Source organism: Gekko japonicus, unplaced genomic scaffold, assembly GCF_001447785.1.
Source record: "Gekko japonicus isolate JY-2015 unplaced genomic scaffold, Gekko_japonicus_V1.1 scaffold728, whole genome shotgun sequence".
NCBI lineage: Eukaryota > Metazoa > Chordata > Lepidosauria > Squamata > Gekkonidae > Gekko > Gekko japonicus.
The window spans coordinates 229,438-247,846 of record NW_015163624.1 but is presented as its reverse complement, the minus strand read 5'-3'; the positions used below and the strand labels follow the sequence as shown (position 1 = coordinate 247,846).

The 18,409-nt window shown below is 43.8% G+C and overlaps 1 protein-coding gene across 1 annotated transcript in view; it reads left to right on the top strand.

Moving 5' to 3' along the window:
- The window catches only part of MUSTN1 (musculoskeletal, embryonic nuclear protein 1), a 15,264-nt gene extending 7,791 nt beyond the window's left edge, over window positions 1-7,473 (top strand). The window contains exons 2-3 of the mRNA XM_015407479.1: window positions 4,101-4,221; window positions 7,007-7,473. Of these exons, the coding sequence (XP_015262965.1) occupies window positions 4,101-4,221; window positions 7,007-7,113 (228 nt within the window). The 3' untranslated portion in view covers window positions 7,114-7,473. The remainder of the gene's footprint in view (window positions 1-4,100; window positions 4,222-7,006) is intronic.
- Window positions 7,474-18,409: the final 10,936 nt, after the last annotated feature.

Here is an 18,409-nt window from a genome sequence, read left to right as displayed (position 1 = left end):
CCGCAGACAGTGACAGCAGCCATGAAATTAAAAGACACCTGCTCCTTGGGAGGAAAGCGATGGCAAACCTAAACAGCATGATAAAAAGTAGAGACATCACCCTGCCAACAAAAATACGCATGGTCAAAGCAATGGTATTCCCAGTAGTCATGTATGGCTGCGAGAGTTGGACTATAAGGAAGGCCGAGCGCCGAAGAATAGATTCTTTTGAACTATGGTGCTGGAGAAGACTCTTGAGAGTCCCTTGGACTGCAAGAAGATCAAATCAGTCAATCCTAAAAGTAATCAACCCTGACTGTTCCCTGGAAGGCCAGATAATGAAACTGAAGCTCAAATACTTTGGCCACCAAATGAGAAGGGAGCACTCACTGGAGAAGACCCTGATGCTGGGAAAGATTGAAGGTCAAAGAAGACAGGGACGGCAAAGGATGAGATGGTTAGACAGTGTCATAGATGCAACGAACATGAAATTGAGCAAACTTCAGAGGATGGTGGAAGACAGGAAGGCCTGGGGTGATCTGGTCCATGAGGTTGCAAAGAGTTGGACTCAACTGTGCGACTGAACAACAACAAAAAATGATCTTGTAATATGCATGATCTTGTAATATGTTTATTATTGAATAGTAAATCTCTTTAAGACATAGACATAATTGGTTTAATTATATGCAAGGTATTTTACAGTTTTGTCAATTATTATTTTATCAACAAAAAAGGAGTGGCTTCCAGTTAGTATGGTGAAAGTAAAAGAGCTTCCAGTTTAACTAAAATCAGGGAAGGCCCCTGTCCCTGATCATCTTTTCCCTGAAATGATTAATATAAAAGTGGAGTACTCCCCTATTTGCATCCTTACGTACATTTATCAATAATTCACATATCTGGAAAAAAGCAATAATTATTCCCTACATATATAAAAGGGGTAAAATAAAAAGTAGTCCACTAAGGGACCTCTTTTGGATGAATAAAACAGGAGTCCAGTAGAACTTTAAAAACTAACAATTTATTCCAGCATACGTTTTCCTGAGTCAGAACTCAATTCACCAAATACATGAAGCATTAGACAGAGGTATTTATATTAGAAGGTGGTCAATTAATCTGGGGTTCTGCATAAAAGTTCAGGATGGGGCTCCAAACTCACTGCTGCCACACACACACACTCACACACACACACACACCAGGGTCACCCAGGTCCTAAGTGAGGAGCAACTGAGCCCCTGTGTGAGGCAGCTGTGAGCCATGGCTGTGAGTAGGCAGCACAAACCCCCAAAGGGTATTTGCTACCAGTGTAGTGAGCCAGTGGAGCACTCATTGGCATGACAAGGTGCTCACCATCATCACAGTGAGCAAGCAGGTAGGGCGCTTACTAGCAGTGCAGTGAGTGGGGTCCTCACTGTTGCAGTGCGATACTCACTGCAGGCATCATGAGCAGGCAAGCAGGTGGGGTACACACTGCCAAATAGTGGATGAGTGAGATGGGCAGGCTGGACATTTGCCACCAGCAAAGTAAGTGCCCCCTCAACCCTGTGGGGGCCTGCTTGCCTTCCCTCCTTCCATTGACGGCACAGAGCCATGGGTGGGCCAGGGGAGCAGAGCTGCTTCCAAAGCCACTGCTGTCTCCCAGTCCAGCTGTGATGGGGTGTGGACCTGACTGCTGCCCTGAAGCCCCTGCCACCCACCACAGTTTTAGAGAGGCTGGGACCAGTGGCACTGTAGCAGCTGGGCAGTTAAAGCCTTCTTCAGGACCCCCTGACATGGGGCATGGGGCACCTGCTGTGGTTGCCCCATGTCTAAGGTCATCCCTTGGAGAAATGTTACAAAGAGAGTCCAGTTTGAATATTGTTTCAATCAAAAGAGTACTGAAGCCACTCAATGTGTGAGGTCCACTCCCAGTTGTTAATTCATAGACAAAGTAAGATTAACATAAAATAGGCAGATGGAGGTGTGTGTGTGTGTGGGGGGGAATAAATACCTTCAAAACTATCCCTTTATTTGCCAAAAGGTAGTTTAAAGTCATTTTACTGTATCAGCACACAAAGGCACTTTTCACCAGGTCTCCAAAGTGTGTGCCTATGAGATTTTTCCAGGGGGAAATTCCCAAGGGCTGTAATGTCTGCCGATACCATGGAAACGGGGAGCCCTGTTTTCTCTTTATTTCTTGGATTCTGTTCAGCTTCTGCAAAATGTGTTGGAAGTTAGGAGACAAATCCCAGGAGAAAAGGAAGAATTAATCCCAAGTGACACAGAGCTGGGGAGAATCAGCTCATCTGTAATGTCATCGAATTCATAATCACAGCACAGGGAAAAATGATCACCCTATAAACTTCACCGTATTTCACTATGTTATAAAACAATATGCGTCTTTCAGTGACAGCTTCCATGACAAAGTGGGGTTTGAACCTGGATCTATCAGATCCTGGCCTGCTAACTCTAACTACTATACCACACTGGCTCTGGTTAAATTAGTCATTAAATCAGTCAACCAAGCGTGTATAAAAGCTGTATGCACAATGAAAAAAGGAAAAAGAACTGTGACAATTTAGCGCTGGGTAATATATTCATAAATCATAATATACAATAACAGAAAATAAGTAATATATATAGTTAATGTAGGCGGTGGTCTCCGGAATGGTGTGCCGTTTCGACAGTGATCTTCTTCTGAACAAGGGTGTGTACAAAAACTGTCTTTCAACGAATCATTTCTTTTGGTGGGGCTATGCTTACAGCTATGTTCTTCAATGGGCATTCAGCAATTATAGCCCATTGAAGAACATAGCTGTAAGCATAGCCTCATGATGAAGTGAATCAACAGTATATTTCCAATACGTCACCAAGAGAAATGATTTGTTGAAAGACAGTTTTTGTACCCACCCTTGTTCAGAAGAAGATCATTATCGAAACGGCACACTATTCCAGAGACCACCGTCTACATTCACTATATATATTACTTATTTTCTGTTATTGTATATTATGATTTATGAATATATTACCAAGCGCTAAATTGTCACAGTTCTTTTCCCTTTTTTCATTGGTCTTATTACTGTGCCCATTCTTGTAACTATTAAAAGCTGTATGTAACCAAATATCCTTTGTCTGGTCTCAATGACTATTTTTAAAAATCACAACTACCGCAGTAATCTATAGATTGTCATCAGCAAGAAGCTCCAGTAACTCAAACGTCTGCTGAACAGACTGGTAGTGGTGGAAAGCACCATCAAGTTGCAACCAATTTATGGTAGCCCTGTAGAGTCTCCAAGGCTGTAGACAAACAAACCTGGTTTGCCCATTGCCTGCCTTTGCATAGCAACCCTGGATTTCCTTGGTGGCCTCTCGTCAAAATAATAACCAGGTCCAGGGCTGACCCTGCTTAGCAGCCAAAATCTGACGAGATCAGGTGAAGTCGGGCCATCCAACTCAGGACAAAGAGTAGTACAACTTTCTTCTCTATCTCCTTTACGGTAGTTATTCCACATGGGCTGTTATACTATCTCTATCCCTTGCAATACAAGGACAAAAAGAATCAAAGGGATTTTCTTGTAGGGTTGCCAGCCTCCAGGTGGGGCCTGGGGATCTCCCGCTTTTAGCACTGATCTCCAGCTGACAGAGATCAGCTCCCCTGGAGAAAATGGCTGCTTTGAAGGGGAGACTCTATGGCACTGTACCAGGCTGAGGCCCCTCCCCTCCCCAAACCCCGCCCTCTCCTGGCTCCACCCCCAAAGTCTCCAGGTATTTTCCAAACCAGATTTGGCAACCCTATTTTCTTGTAATAACCCTGAAGAATTGCTGATGGTGAAACGCATTCTCGTAACTTCTCAGAGTGCCTGAGAGGGACCCAATCTGCTGTGAGAAAGACATACTGCATCAGCAGCATAGCATAGATCACTAGTTGGAGCATTGCTAATTCAGCAATTTAGAATCCAACAGGAGATTACCAAATAAATATTCATCAAGCTGTTCAGTACCGTCTCCATGCCAGGCCTCAACAAGGAACTGGCAGTTTTCATTCACTGTAGGTAATGGTATCTTAGCACATCCAGCTTTTTACAGCTGTTAATTAGTTGAGTTATACTTCTATTATTTCTCATAGTACAAAAATGTTTTTCTAGCCAGCTCCTGTCAAAAAGAAGCGCCCTCCAGTGAAGGAAGAAGACCTTAAAGGGGCTAAGGGAAAGCTCTCTAGCAACCAGGAAATCAAATCCAAAACTTACCAGGTCATGAAGCAGTGTGGTAAGTGCATTATCACATTTTTAGTGAAACCAATGAAAATTGATTCCTATAACCCTAAAATAATTTGGCATTTGAGGCTAAATACACATGAGCAGTACATGTTTCCAAGGGCCTGAAGGTACGGTCCTACTTACAAGCAGTGTTCCCTCTAAGCTGAGTTAGTGTGAGCTAGCTCACGGTTTTTTTAGCCTCCGGCTCACACATTTTTGTCTTAGCTCAGGAAGGAGAGCTCCAGAGCCAAACTAATTTATTCAGTAGCCAAATCGCTCACTCACAACTTTAATGCCAGTAGCTCACCAAGTAGAATTTTTGCTCACAAGACTCCACAGCTTAGAGGGAACATTGCTTACAAGACTGACTGCTGTAATAAATTGTAAGGGGTTTTTCCCCAATTTTATGTTGCCTCATAACTACCTCATAGGTAATGTATGAAAATAAAATTGTATAACAACAATAACAGCAACACCAATAATAGGGAGCAAACAGTTGTAAATTTTTTAAAATTCAGTTTTTAAGACTAAAAATGTCCATAGAAATTAAAGAGCAATGTCAGTCACAATTTCCCCTACTCCCCATACCATCACCAAATGTGCAGGAGAATAGAAATGTTTTCATAAACATCCTAAAACATAACAGAGAATATAGCATTTGGGAGGACAGAACCCAGTTTCTCATGCCTACCTAAGGTTGCCATGTCTCTCCTGGTAACCAGCGGGGGTGGGGTGGGGGGAGACTTACCAGGAGAAAGAGAAAGACCCAGGCCTCATCACCAGCACTGCACAGGAAGTTACATCATCACACTGCAACACCCAGGGGATGCTCTGGTATTTGGGCAAAAACTCTATGGTAAAACTGGCTTCTACCGTAGAGTTTTTACCCAAATACAAGAACATTGCCCAGAGGCCACTAGGATAATGATGTCACCTCCTGTGTGACACCAGAGATGAGGCCTGGGCCTTCCTCTTTCTCCTGGTACAATTTCCCCTACTCCCCATCCCATCACCAAATGTGCAGGAGAATAGAAATGTTTTCATAAACATCCTAAAACATAACATAGAATATAGCATTTGGGAGGACAGAACCCAGTTTCTCATGCCTACCTAAGGTTGCCATGTCTCTCCTGGTAACCAGCGGGGGTGGGGTGGGGGGAGACTTACCAGGAGAAAGAGAAAGACCCAGGCCTCATCACCAGCACTGCACAGGAAGTTACATCATCACACTGCAACACCCAGGTGATGCTCTTGTATTCGGGCAAAAACTCTATGGTAAAACTGGCTTCTACCGTAGAGTTTTTACCCAAATACAAGAACATTGCCCAGAGGCCACTAGGATAATGATGTCACCTCCTGGGTGACACCAGAGATGAGGCCTGAGCCTTCCTCTTTCTCCTGGTAAGTCCTCCTGCCAGCCACCTGATCAGCATCTTAGGGGCACAGCCTGGCATTGGAGGACCCTCGCCTTCACTGGGAGGGGGGTCTGGCAACCATATGCCCACGCACCTCACCTCAGTAAATGGAAAGACAGTAAAGAGGGCCTTGAACCCATTCTTAGCATTTAGGCAGGTCCATACCCTGTATGGGAAAGAGCAGTCCTTAAGGTAAGTTAGTACCACCTCGAGCTTTGCTCGTAATTTAGATGCTTTGTCTGATTTGAAGTTAAGGGATTATAAAATTAAACAAATCAACCTCTTATTTTTCCAAGTCTGAGCCTTCCTAGATGAAGGCATTATTGCCAAAAGCTTATATTGTGGCCATTGTTTTTTTTTAAAAAAAACTTAAGCAGAATAATGTTTCTTGAGTTCTGTAAATGTTTTGGGTCAATAAACTACTGGAATAGAAAGCAAACACTGCCTTGTACAAAATAGTCTGGCAAATGTTCAGGTTATTGGGATATGAAGCCATTTAAGCAGCTTTTTTTCTTTATCTTGTTTCAACTACAAGAATAATTAAGTGCTGTCATGGCAACCCCTCATGGAGTTTTCAAGGCAAGAGATGAGCAGAAGTGGTTTTCCATTGCCTTCTTCTGGGCTCCCTTGGTAGTCTCCCATCCAAGTATTAACTAGGACCAACCCTGCTTAGTTTACAAGTTCTTACAAGCTTGGGCTAGGCTATTCAGATTGCTAGTTGAACTACACTGGCATGGGATAACTTGGAAAGCACCAACCTAAAACAACTAGAGATTGGTTTGTAAATTACTCTGTTAATGAGCACCACTCTCACGGAAACCTTTCTGTGAGGCTGTCATTTGGTTCCAACAGCCAATGCAGTCCAAAGTTGGGGGGGGACTATTTCAGGAGGACATGTGTCATTGGAGCACATATATCTCCCTCTCCCCCTTTTAAAAAAGCAAATAAGGTTGTTCTTATTGGAAAGATTAGCCTCTACAGCAACAACAGCGAAACCACACAAGCCTGTCCCAGTATACAAGCCATCCTAAATTCTCCTGTGATGATACAACTGTTGAAGGATCAGGGGTGCAAAAGTCATAAGAACTAAATATCTTTAACAACTAAATACCACAAAATTGTCTATTCAAGGAAGGAGCCTTCGAAGATGGAGGGGGAGTATATGTCTTTAGCTATATATTGTATTTTTAAAAGTGCATCTGCTTGCATGCTCTGATACCCAGCAGGGCTGGATAGGCCAGTCATAGGATGAACAGTCTTTTCAGTGTATGCATTCCATACATTTAAAGAGGATGGTGCATTTGTCATGTTTTTCCACAGCTGCTGTTGCATGTAAATCATCCAAACTGAAGTGCTAATTAGCTCCTGTTCCTTTTCCAGAGCAAGCTGGCTCGGCAGCTCCATCTGTATTCAGCCGAGATCGCACAGGAGGCGAAACAGTCTTTGATAAGCCTAAAGAAGAGCCTGCAAAGAGCGTCTTTGGCTGACTGCCAAGTCCAAAAGCTGAGCGGAATATTCTTCATGTAGTACTTAACCCCTTGTTTTGCTTTCACGTGCACCAGTCTTATTACAGCCCCATTAACTTAATTGTTTTAATAATTAGCAAGAAAGCTTGCATTGCAAAATAAGCTTCTTTTTATACTTTGTTTCTGTGGGGGGGTTTCTACCCCCTCCCCTCCGCTAGACATGTTGTGAGTGATTCAAGTTGGGTGGTAAGCCCCCGGGTGCGGACTGGTACCATAATGACCAATTTTGTTGCATGCTTATTTCTGTTGCAGAGCTGCACCCCAGTTCCAGTTGTGCTCTTCATATTGATGTGCAGAACCAATAAAGCGTGGTGGATTTCATTTTGGTGCAATGCTTGTTTAATTAAAGGAAAGAAGCAGTTCTCGGTCGAAAAACTTGCTCACAAGAACTGCATGCTCTTGTATTTATGCTCAAGGGATTCCCAGCATAAAGTCGAAGCTATTTTCTGTTAACAGTGGGCAAGTGCCAAATAATATTCCTGGTAGCAGCCTCTGGCTAGTAAGTCTGGCTTATATACAGATGTGGCCTCCAACCATCTGGAATTCTTCCATGACTCAAGATTTCCATTCTGCAGTCTAGAAGGAAGAGGCTCTTTCCATGTAGCAATGCAATCAGAGCCTCTTTTGCTCTTGGTTACTTGTTCTTTCTTTGATCCCCACTGCCATAGGCATCCTGGGAGAGCGGCAATAGGGCAGCTGGTCAGAGTCTCCATTACAGCAAAGCAACAGGAGTGTTGCGGTTTCTTCTGTCTGAGTGTTACAAGCAGAAGAGGAAGCCTGCTCATCTCATCTGCAGTGGAGGAAGGAACAGAGAAAACAGACAGAAATTAGGGATTTTTTAAATGTGAAGTCAGAGTGGTCAGTAAAAAGATTTGTTTGAAGGGTCTGTGGATCCTCAGGGTGTTCAATCCCCACCACACCCCAGACCTGTGTCATCCACACCCCAATATCCTTTGGCTGCCAGAAGTGTGGGAAGTGAATCCTTTTTACTATTAAAAGCTGGGTCTCACAACACAATGTAGGCAGGAATTCACCCAAGAGCTCTCAAAAGGGGGTATCCTGGCGACCTGAGTACATTAATCTAGGCCTCTTTCTGACCCTCCAGAACTCCTCACATCAGTGGTCATAAGCAGTGGCACAGGCTGTCAAGACAATTGCCCTCAGAATGCACTCTTCCTTGATAAATCAGTCATGAGCTTTGGGAGGACAATTGAGCCACCTCTTGGCCTTTGTCAAAGAGGTATAAATCCAGTCTCTTCCTGTTCTTTATACTAGGGTATAAATCCAGTCTCTTCCTCTTCTTCCCTTCTACCAGTCAGGTAATTCAATTGCCTTGCCCCTGTGCCCTGCTGCCTCATCTGGTGCCCATTATCTTCTTCTTCCTTATTATATTTGCACTCCCACTTCTCCACGTACATATCATCCTCTATTCACCAAAAATTCAAATCCATAGATAGAAAGCAAGATTGTGCAGTTTTGGTTTAATACCATCATGGATCCTAATTTAGCTCTAAATTCAGCCAAGAACTCTGATAGAGGAGCCAAGGGCATCTCCAGTCCTCCAGTTTCATAGTTGATTGACTCCAAAATTTCTTCCATTGCTGACATGGCCAGAACCTACTTACACCACTGGATCCCTCCTCTTAGAGACAGGCAGAGTATTTTTCCCCCTTTGCCTTATTTTACCATCCACCCTGGATTTATCCTTCTACATCTTTGTGATGGGAATCAGAGATTGCAGTTATTCCCCATGAACAAGGAATTCCCAGTAAGTGCACGCCATAGATATCCAGGGGTGCACATGTGCTACAACTGACTGGTTCTATCCTTCTACATCTTTCTACCTGCTCCCCACTTCTTAGTTCTCCTACCTCCCATCCCAGACTGCTCTGCTTAGCACTAGCTGATATCCCCATAGAATCTTTTTCCTCCTTGCACAAGGGACTCCTTCTTTCCTACCTTAAATTTATGCCATTGAACCTTCTTTTCCATTCCGGGCAACCCCTTACCTGTCTTTCCAGATTGGTTTGCTCTGGACTAGCCATGTGGGAAGAACATAATTTGGATTGATTAGGTATTTAGCATGAAGTAATACAACTGAAAGTGGAATGGTTTTAATGGACTGCCACATGTAAATTACTGCTACTTTGTTGCTATTGAATAATTCAGTCTCACTGTGGTGTACTAGTATCTTGTCCTTCTCTTCCTGTTCTGTACATTTGTTAGGGAAATAAGGTTACTTGCTTTCAAGAGACTAGTTCACCTAGTAGTCTCTTGTCAGTTCAGAAACACTGGTTCAGGCTTGGGCCTAGTAGAAATCTTGGAAGTTTCTCTCTCTAAGAACCCAAGGTCAAGCTGACTGTAGCTTCGAAGAGTGAGATAAGAAAGACAGGAGGCTGCTGGACAGATCATTAGGCCTAACAGAATCCAAGAGGGAGGCTGGTATATGCATTTCACCTCGTTAGTGTAAGGACCCATGGGTGCAGGGAGGTGCTTGCTTAATTAGGCCCATCACAGTGGCAAAATGCATGGGCTCAGTTTGGTGCAGTGGTTAAGGGTGTGGACTCTAATCTGGGAGAACTGGGTTTGATTCCCCACTCCTCCACATGCAGCTGCTGGTGTGACCTTGGGTCAATATCAAAAACAAAAAGCAAGGAGACTGCCCAGCTGGAACCAGTAAAGACAGAAAAAGCTGGGGGGGGAGGGGGAGGATGCAAACAATATGTAATTAAACTATATACATGCTGTGCATAACAACGTACATGGAGGCAAAAAGCATAAGCTGTAACATTCATAGAAGCAATGAGCTAAGGTTCCTGCAGCTTACAAATTGAGACAAAGTAGAACAGTAAACATAGCTCCTGCAATTTATAAATTAAGGCAGGGTAGATCAGTAAATGTTTACGAAGACTCCAGAATGTTACTTTGTTTCGAAAAAACACTTCTTCAGAAGTACAGTGCTGCAAGAAAGATGTAAGCATGTATAATTTAAACATCATTTTCATGGTAAACTGGACAGCAATATGATAAAGTATTTATATAATAAAAAATACCACAAAATGGTTGCCTTATTTCTTGTCTTTTTACATAGTTCTCACTATAAGATCCTATACAAAGGTTATCTAGAAAGAAAAAAGACATAAATAGAGTGAGCACCTGAATATAAGCCAAAAACTCAATAGAAATAGTTCAAAGAGCATAGCTAAACCACTCACCAGAGTTGTTTAGAAAAAATACCTTAACAGGATGACAGAAATTTAATAAGTGGGCACCAGTCAAAAACCTTATCAGTGTTTCCAGTAGCTGGCATGCCTCTGTAGTGGCGTTAACTCATTCCATTAAATACAAAACTTTAAGGCTGATAGTCAGTGCTCACAAAGCCAAACTTAAATTTAAAGAGACAGTAACATATTAAGGTTTACTCAGTTATAAATAACTAGAAAGATCCATATCATTTTAAGCCCACATGGGTTAATAGGTTTTTAATGGTGGATCCAAAATGCTTCACGTCTGTACAATATTTTCTGGACATCAGCCTTATTATATTTATTCACATTTCCAAAACCACATATAAGAACTCATTGCAGGTGTGACCCTTTTCAAGAAAGTGAGGGAACAAAGGAGAATCTGATTGATGTTGTCTTATGCGGGATTTATGTTCAATGATTCTGGTTCTTATTGCACATGTTGATATACCGATATAATATTTTTCACAAGGGCACTTAGTCAAATATATGACCCTTTTCGTGGCAGATGTGGAAAAATGTTTTAGTGTAACTTCAAAATTAAGATTAGGAAAAACGAATTTATCTGTTTCCCATGTCTGTGGACATATTGAGCACCTCCCGCAACAGTAATGACCGACTTCTGCTCATAAAGATCTGCTCACAGGAGCTACATCAGCTCTTACCAGTATGTCCCGAAGACTCTTAGTCTTTCTGAAGCCTAACTTCTGAAGTTCAACTTTGCTGAACATTCAGGGACATCATTCAAAATGTGCCAATGTCGTGTGTATTGATACGTTCAGCATGTCGTGTGTATTCAGAAGTACGTGTGATTTGGGTGGAACGTGAGTCTTGAGTGGGGACTGTTTCAAGAAGGCTGTTAACGTGTTCAAATCTGTGCTTCTGAAGAAGCATTCTCTATAACATTAGGAGGATAGCCACGGGCCAAAAATTATTTGTCTAGATTTTTCTGTTCTATCTCATAATCTCTAGCAAAGATGCAATTTCGTTTAACACGTAGATACTGTCCAAAAGGGAGGTTGTACCTGAGATGTCTGGCGTGGTGGGAACTAAAATGTAAATAGGAATTATGATCTGATGTCTTAGTTTAAGGTTTAACTGCCAGATTCCCTGAGGGAGTAATGAACACTGTAGTGTCCAAAAAATTAATCTCTGAGGTAGTATAAGGAGAAGTAAATTTTATAGTGGGATGCACTTGGTAGTTCTTTCAGAGCTGTTCTTTCAAGGGCAGTTCTCGAGAGAGCTCTCTCAGCCCCAACTACCTCACAGGGTGTCTTTTGTATGGAAGGGAAGGGAAAGGGGTTGTAAACTACTCTGAGACTCCTTTAGGTAGTGAAGGGTGGGGTGTAAATCCAATCTCTTATTCTCTTCTTCTCAAGATGGCAACTCACCTGACTGGTTAAGGTCACCTGGAGAGCAACAGACTTGATTGGTCAAGTTACATCATTGGCCATACCTCTGATTGATCAACTACCATCATGCCAATATGGGTCACTGGGCATAAAGGAAAAATGTTTCATTCTAGTTTTGCCCTTTGTCTGAATTACATCTAACTTTGGGACACTTCTTGATTCTGGGTGGGCCATGTTGGACTCAGTCTTGCCAGGTAACATCTGGATTTATAACCAATGCTTGTAAATGTGCTTAGGTTAGATATTTAGCTTTATTATTTTATCCTCACTGTTCAACACTTACATATTGTATATTCCTGCACATTCTTTTAATAAACCACTTTACTTATATCTTGTGGCATTCTTGGGTTTTGGGGCTTCAATTCAAATCTAAATATTGGCTCCAGCTACTAGTATAATTGTTTTCTGGAATACACTTTGTAAGCATACTATTTTATGCGGCTGACTTCCTGCACTTAGACCTGGGAGCACTAGAAACTTAGTTCCTTGATCTTTGGCTAGTGGGTTAGCGGAGGCGACTAATGGCAGCCTTACCCTGGGGTTGTAAGGAGTCGTACCTCAGCACTTTGTGGCCTTGCCTTGGACCAGCCCATCAGCCTTAAGGAAGCTTTTGTAAGTCTTTGACACTTGCAGGTTGTGTTTGTTTCCCTCCTATTATTCTCATCTCAGGGATTTATTGTACCAGCCCATGACCCATCTATACAACTGTCTGACAGGATCCCCTTTTGCCCCGGAGCACGTGTTCTGGTTCTACAGGTGTAGGGTGCTTTGCATGTGACAGCTCTGACATGGGGACCTATTTCTGTAACAGCTATTATGTGATTGTCTCTTTCAGTCCCTCAGTTACCATTATATCTACCCATCAACTGACTGTTTCCCATGCAAAGGACAAAAGCAGCAAAACTAGGCTACATTCCCAGGTAGGTTAGGCATTTCTACTTACAGAGAGGGTTTCCAAGGGATGCAAAAACATTTTTTTGTAAATCTGCCAGACTTTTATTTTCCTCTTCCAAAGCAAGGTTCCATGTTGACAGGGGAGGAAATGTGTTGGATCTTAGATTGTTGTGCAGGAGAAGTCATTGCTGCCTGAAAAGGGGATTGCCTATTTTCTCACTCTACTGAAGGCCCTGTGCCACTTTGCATGCCCTCGCTAATTAACCCCCCCCCAAAAAAAATGCTTTCAGCACTTTTAAGGGAAACGCCTGAAACCATGTGGCCATTGAAGTGTTAAATTCCCTCTTTCCCCCTGCCCCTCACAACCCCAGTCTAAACTGGGGAGATGCCAACCTGTTTACTTCTTGAAGACAAACAGAGAGATATGATCTTCACATCTGGTTTGGCTCTCACCACATTGGTATACTATGGCTGCGGTCACACGGAGCATTTGCCACGCTGATGATACGGATGGTAGGTGGATTTTCCGGGCGCAATCACACCGCAACATCTGGGAAGCGTAGAACTCCTGTGGCTAACCTGAGGCTTCCCGCCGAAGATGTGGAGTAAAAAACTAGTACCTCCGAGGTACTAGTTTCTGGAAGCCGCGGGGCAAGGGCGGGCGTCTGATCGCGTTTCCGGTGGACTTACGTGGCATCCGGCGCCTGCCACTGTTTGTCGCACACAAGGGGGTTTTTTGTCTCCCAAGACTCCGCAGGTTGCGCAACAGCGCCCAACAGCGCATGCGCACAAAGAGCAATTGCTGGTGCGATCGCGCGGCGCAACTTCTGTGCCGCGCTGCAGGATACCCGTCTGGTCGGCATCTCCCCCCTAACCACAGAACCTCGACCGGGACGTGTGCTCGAGCGGCCGCGCATTAGTTTCCTCTGGGGCAATTAGCCATACCTCCCCCCCGCGATATCTGGCCCGTGTGACCGGGGCCTATGTGACACGCATTCATACCTTTTTGCTTTTTAAAAGACACAGTTGCACTGTCTTGATAACACCATTATATAGTTAGCAATGTAAGCAAATATTTTCAGAAATCACAACTCATCATCTCAAAGTATTGTTATTCTACAGTCTAACCTTCCATGTATTCAAGTTTCTCTGGTCGAATCTGACTCTGGTCGAATCTGGTCAAAGACTGACAGCCTTCTGACTCCGGCGTCAAAAAAGCTGTCTACATTTGGGTCAAATCTGCATTTGCATTTTTAATCAGTTCCGTGCTGCTGTGACGTCGTCTTTCCCTATGCTTGTTTGAATGTTGTTTGGAGAAGATTCTTTTAAAGCAGTGGGGAGGCGCAATTACAGTGGAGCCGCCACGAAAGGCAATAAACATATGCGGACGTGCAAAAGTATGCTAGCCCTGTTGAGGTGTGAAAACGACACCAAATGTAGACAGCTTTTTTGAAGACGGAGTCAGAAGGCTGGGACACCGGTGGGAAAGACAAATGCAGATTCGACCTTCGTGTCATTTTCACACCTCAACATTCTTGTGACAAATGTACAGCATTGCCTTATGCCTCAGCTATGAATCTATGAGGTGTCCCCAGTGCACTGCTGCTTTCTGTCAGCTTCATCACCTCAAACACACAAAGGTAACAATGATCTAAGGGGTTTGGGCCCTGACCTGTTTAGCTCAGGACAGGCTGAACTTATCAGATCTCAGAAGCTAAGCAGAGTCAGCCCTGGCCAGTATTTGGATGGGAATTCCAGGGTAGCTTTAAGAGGAAGGTAATGGCAAACCATCTCTGTTAGTCTCTTGTCTTGAAAACCCTATGGGGTTGTCATAAGTTGGCTGCAACTTGACGGCATTTTACACATATGCAAGGGGTATGAAGATTATGCATGTGAAGTGCTTTGTACAACAACATACATAAAATTAGTAAAAGCTGACAACTGGTTTAGTGAATGCCTACTGAATAACTCAGGCCCTGTTCACACGAGGCGTTTTGGGCCGGGAGTGGGCCGGATTGGAAGCGCAGCAAACGGGCGCGATCCCACGTCAACATCTGGCTGGCGTTGTGCTCCCGTCTCCAATCCGGCCCTTCCCCCGATGAAGCGCTTCAAAACTGGGTAGGTGGTTCATCTGTTCATAACCTAGGTAGGTGGTTCATCCGTTTGGTCCGTATCATCGCTGGCCGTGGGATCGCGGCGCGTCTTGCCGCCATCGCATCCCCGGCCCCCAGCCCCCAGTCATGTGAGCATGCGCAGTTCGGCAGCCTTCCCCTCCCAAGCGTCCCTACCTCCCCAGCATCTGATCGTGCCGGGGAGCAACGGCGCGCGGTGCACGAGATCCGTGGGATCCCGCCCGCGCGTCTCTTTTTTGGTGCGGCTCTATTTAGCCGCGCTTTGCTGGGTGTTTTCCCTGCCGTGTGGTAGGGGCCTCAGCAAGGCAGCTTTATTGGTGCATACACTTGCTTTATAACAGTTTCTTTCATAAGTAGACCTGATGCACCAGCATAACCATGAGAATCTAGTGATACCACTGATACAGCATATAAGTACAGGGAAGCTTAAAAGGCAACAGTTCTAAATGCCTTTGTTATGTGGTGTCTGTTTCTTAAAAGAGAAGCAACCCTTATTTATATTGCTATATTAAATTGACTTTTTCCTGCAAAAAAGAAAAAATGGAAAAAAGATTTGACCCACTGGTGCATCAACTGGTGCATCAACTGGAAGCACAGAGCTGCCCTTTCTAGTAACCTAAAATCAAATGGATAAGACAGTCCTCCTGTAGCAGCAGCAAAGCACTTACAAACACAGCAAAGCACACACAAACATGCACACACACACAAATACACATACACCTCCTATTGAATGCTTTGCTACATGCTAGGGAAACTGCCAAGTTTCTTGATCGAAATCTGCCATCCATTGAATTTCCCAAGCCACAGTCATGTTCATTTGATGTCAGCCTTTACAAAATCCAACTTCATATATGGTATAAAAATAAGATGCGATAACTTATCATAACTCAAAATAAAAGAGTACTTACAGAGTAAATGTTGCCCTAATCAGGGGTCGTTTCGTAGAAAAAGAGCTAGGGGGACTCATTAGCATAACTCATTAGCATATGCCACACCCCCTGACATCAGGGGCCCGGCGGTGGACCTGCAAGGCCGGCGGGAGTGCAAGGAAGCCCCGCCAAGGCCCTCCCTGGCCCCAGGCAGGCAGGGGTGGGGAGAGGCGGGGAGGAAGCAACTTACCCTCCCTCTTCTCCTGCCTCCTCCTGGCTGAATGAGGGCTGGAAGCGGGGCAGCCGGAAGCAGGGGGCGGGGCTTCATCATGTGCCCCGCCCCCTGCACCTCACCCGGGGGAACTGCGATCCCCCGCGATCCCCCCCGAAATGACCTCTGGCCCTAATGCAGTGTTAATATCAGTCCAGCTGTATACTTGCCACATGTCTCAAGGTTAAATGCTTTTCAAAGTCATGCTCATTTACAGACATAATTCCTGCACTAGTTAAGGCCAGATGCAAACCTACAAGTACCTACATCGGTACTTGTATGTTTTCCCAACAAAGCAAGCAGAGCAGGTTGGAAAGGGCTGTATTGGTCAGGAAAATGATGTAGGAAGAAGGGCTTAAATTATCTCTCTTTCTTTGGTCCCCATCTGAATCAAGGCCCTGTGTGCTTGCTGTCTCTGAAAAAGAAGCACTGGAAGCTCCATTTACAGAACTCCTGGAGTTGCATCTGGCTTGGCCCTTTGATGGGCTATTTTACACTGACTTGATAAAATGCCGGTTATAACTCTTTTTATTTAATATATTTTGATTTTGCATTTTAACAACATAACAATTTTATGTAACAGAGCTATATACAGATCAAATTTAAGACTTTTAAAATACAAAACACAATAATGAATGGAATCAAACCAGGTATTAGTTATATGCTTTCAAAATAAGTAATAATATTTATACTTGATGAACTAAGAAAATTCACAGTATGATATAGAAAGAATGGCTTTTAAAAATAGGCCATCAACTTATAATGGCTATGATTCATAAAAGATTCTTTACCAATGAAGCTGTAATCTAGTTTATCTAATATAGGAAACCAGCGTTCTATACAATTGGTATAAATAAATTGTGAACCTGACTGTGAGTTATAATCTGATATCTTGTCCAAAAGAAAATAATCCAAGACTTTATTATACCTTTGGTTGATAGATGGGGGATCTATATCTTTCCATTTTAGGCTTATTGCTTGGCTCAGGATTGTCTGATGAACCTGGCACAGACTGAAATGCAAGGCATGCCCAACGGGGACATGTAAGTACATAAATATTGATGAACAAAGTCCTTTTGTATGCTGCAAATACTGAGTCATTGTCCCTGATGTATGTGGCAGACTACATCATAGGTCTTCATCATGAAGCCCATTCCTCTGGTTCTCTACAGGTTCCTCCCACGAGTCACATACAGGCCACTCCTACAAACATAGCCTGAGTAAGTGTGGGCAAGTGCTCACTTCTTCAGATGTACTATGCAGACATTTTAGGCAGCAGACATGAACAAACAAACAGCAAAGTCAAAGGAAGTATGGGGTGAAGTATAATTATGTAAAATTCAAATTTATTTTTTAAAAAGCTGAACCATTCACTAATTGCGCTAAACTAGTTAATCCCTGTAATGTGGGAGGTGTCCAGGCTATGCTAAAATAGTTAACACCTCTAACAAGCAAGAAACTGGTTAGGGTTGAGGGAGGTAATGTGAAATTTAAGTGAATTCAGTAGTTCCACTCTGGAATATCCCCATGAAATTCTTTCTTTGAAGACGTGTGGTCAGAAACTGAGTATTCCAGGGATCAGCCATTATTCAAGCTGCCGGAGAGAGGAGACGTAATGAGGCTTTCTATTAATGGTCCTCAACTCTATTGATGGTCCTACAATTAGATTATAGCTTGATCCAAGGTAGTTAACAACAGTGGTATGATGTTTGGTTTTTGAAATGAGAGAGAAAAGTAGAAAGTCAGGAGAAAGACAGTGAGGGTCTGTCTATTCTCCAAATTTGTAGTGGTTCTTTACAAGGCCACAGGCATAGACGACTTTAAAAGGGGATTAGACAGATCATAGAGGATAAGTCAATCAGTGGCTACTAGCTATAGTGAATAAAGGGAATCTCCACATTTAGAGGCAGTCGATCTCTGAATTCCAGTGCCAGGAAGCAACATCAAGGGAAGGCCTCTGCCTCTATGCCCTGTTGTTGGACCTCCAGCAGGCCCATAGCCACAATGGGGCATTTGGGGGCAGAGCCCCACAATGGATGAACCCTGCCCCACTCCAGGAGGATGCCGGACCCCCCACCCCTGGTGTGCCGTGCCCCTTACCCCTACCCCTTCGCAGCCTCGCCAGCTCTTCCAGGGAAGCTGCCCTGCTGCCTCTGGTCAGTTTCACTCCCTGCAGATAAGCTGTTAAACCTAACAGCTGATCAATGAGGAGTGAAACTGACCAGAAGTGGCTGGGCTGCTTACCTTTCCTTCCCCAGCCTCCCCCCCACCATGGATTTTGTTTTTGTTTTTTACTGGGGAAGGAAAGGGAAGCTGCCCTGACACTTCTGGTCAGTTTCACTCCCCACAGTTTCACTCCAGGCCAATCAGCTGTTAAACCTAACAGCTGATTGGTGGGGAGTGAAACTGTCCAGAAGTGTCAGGGCAGCTTTCC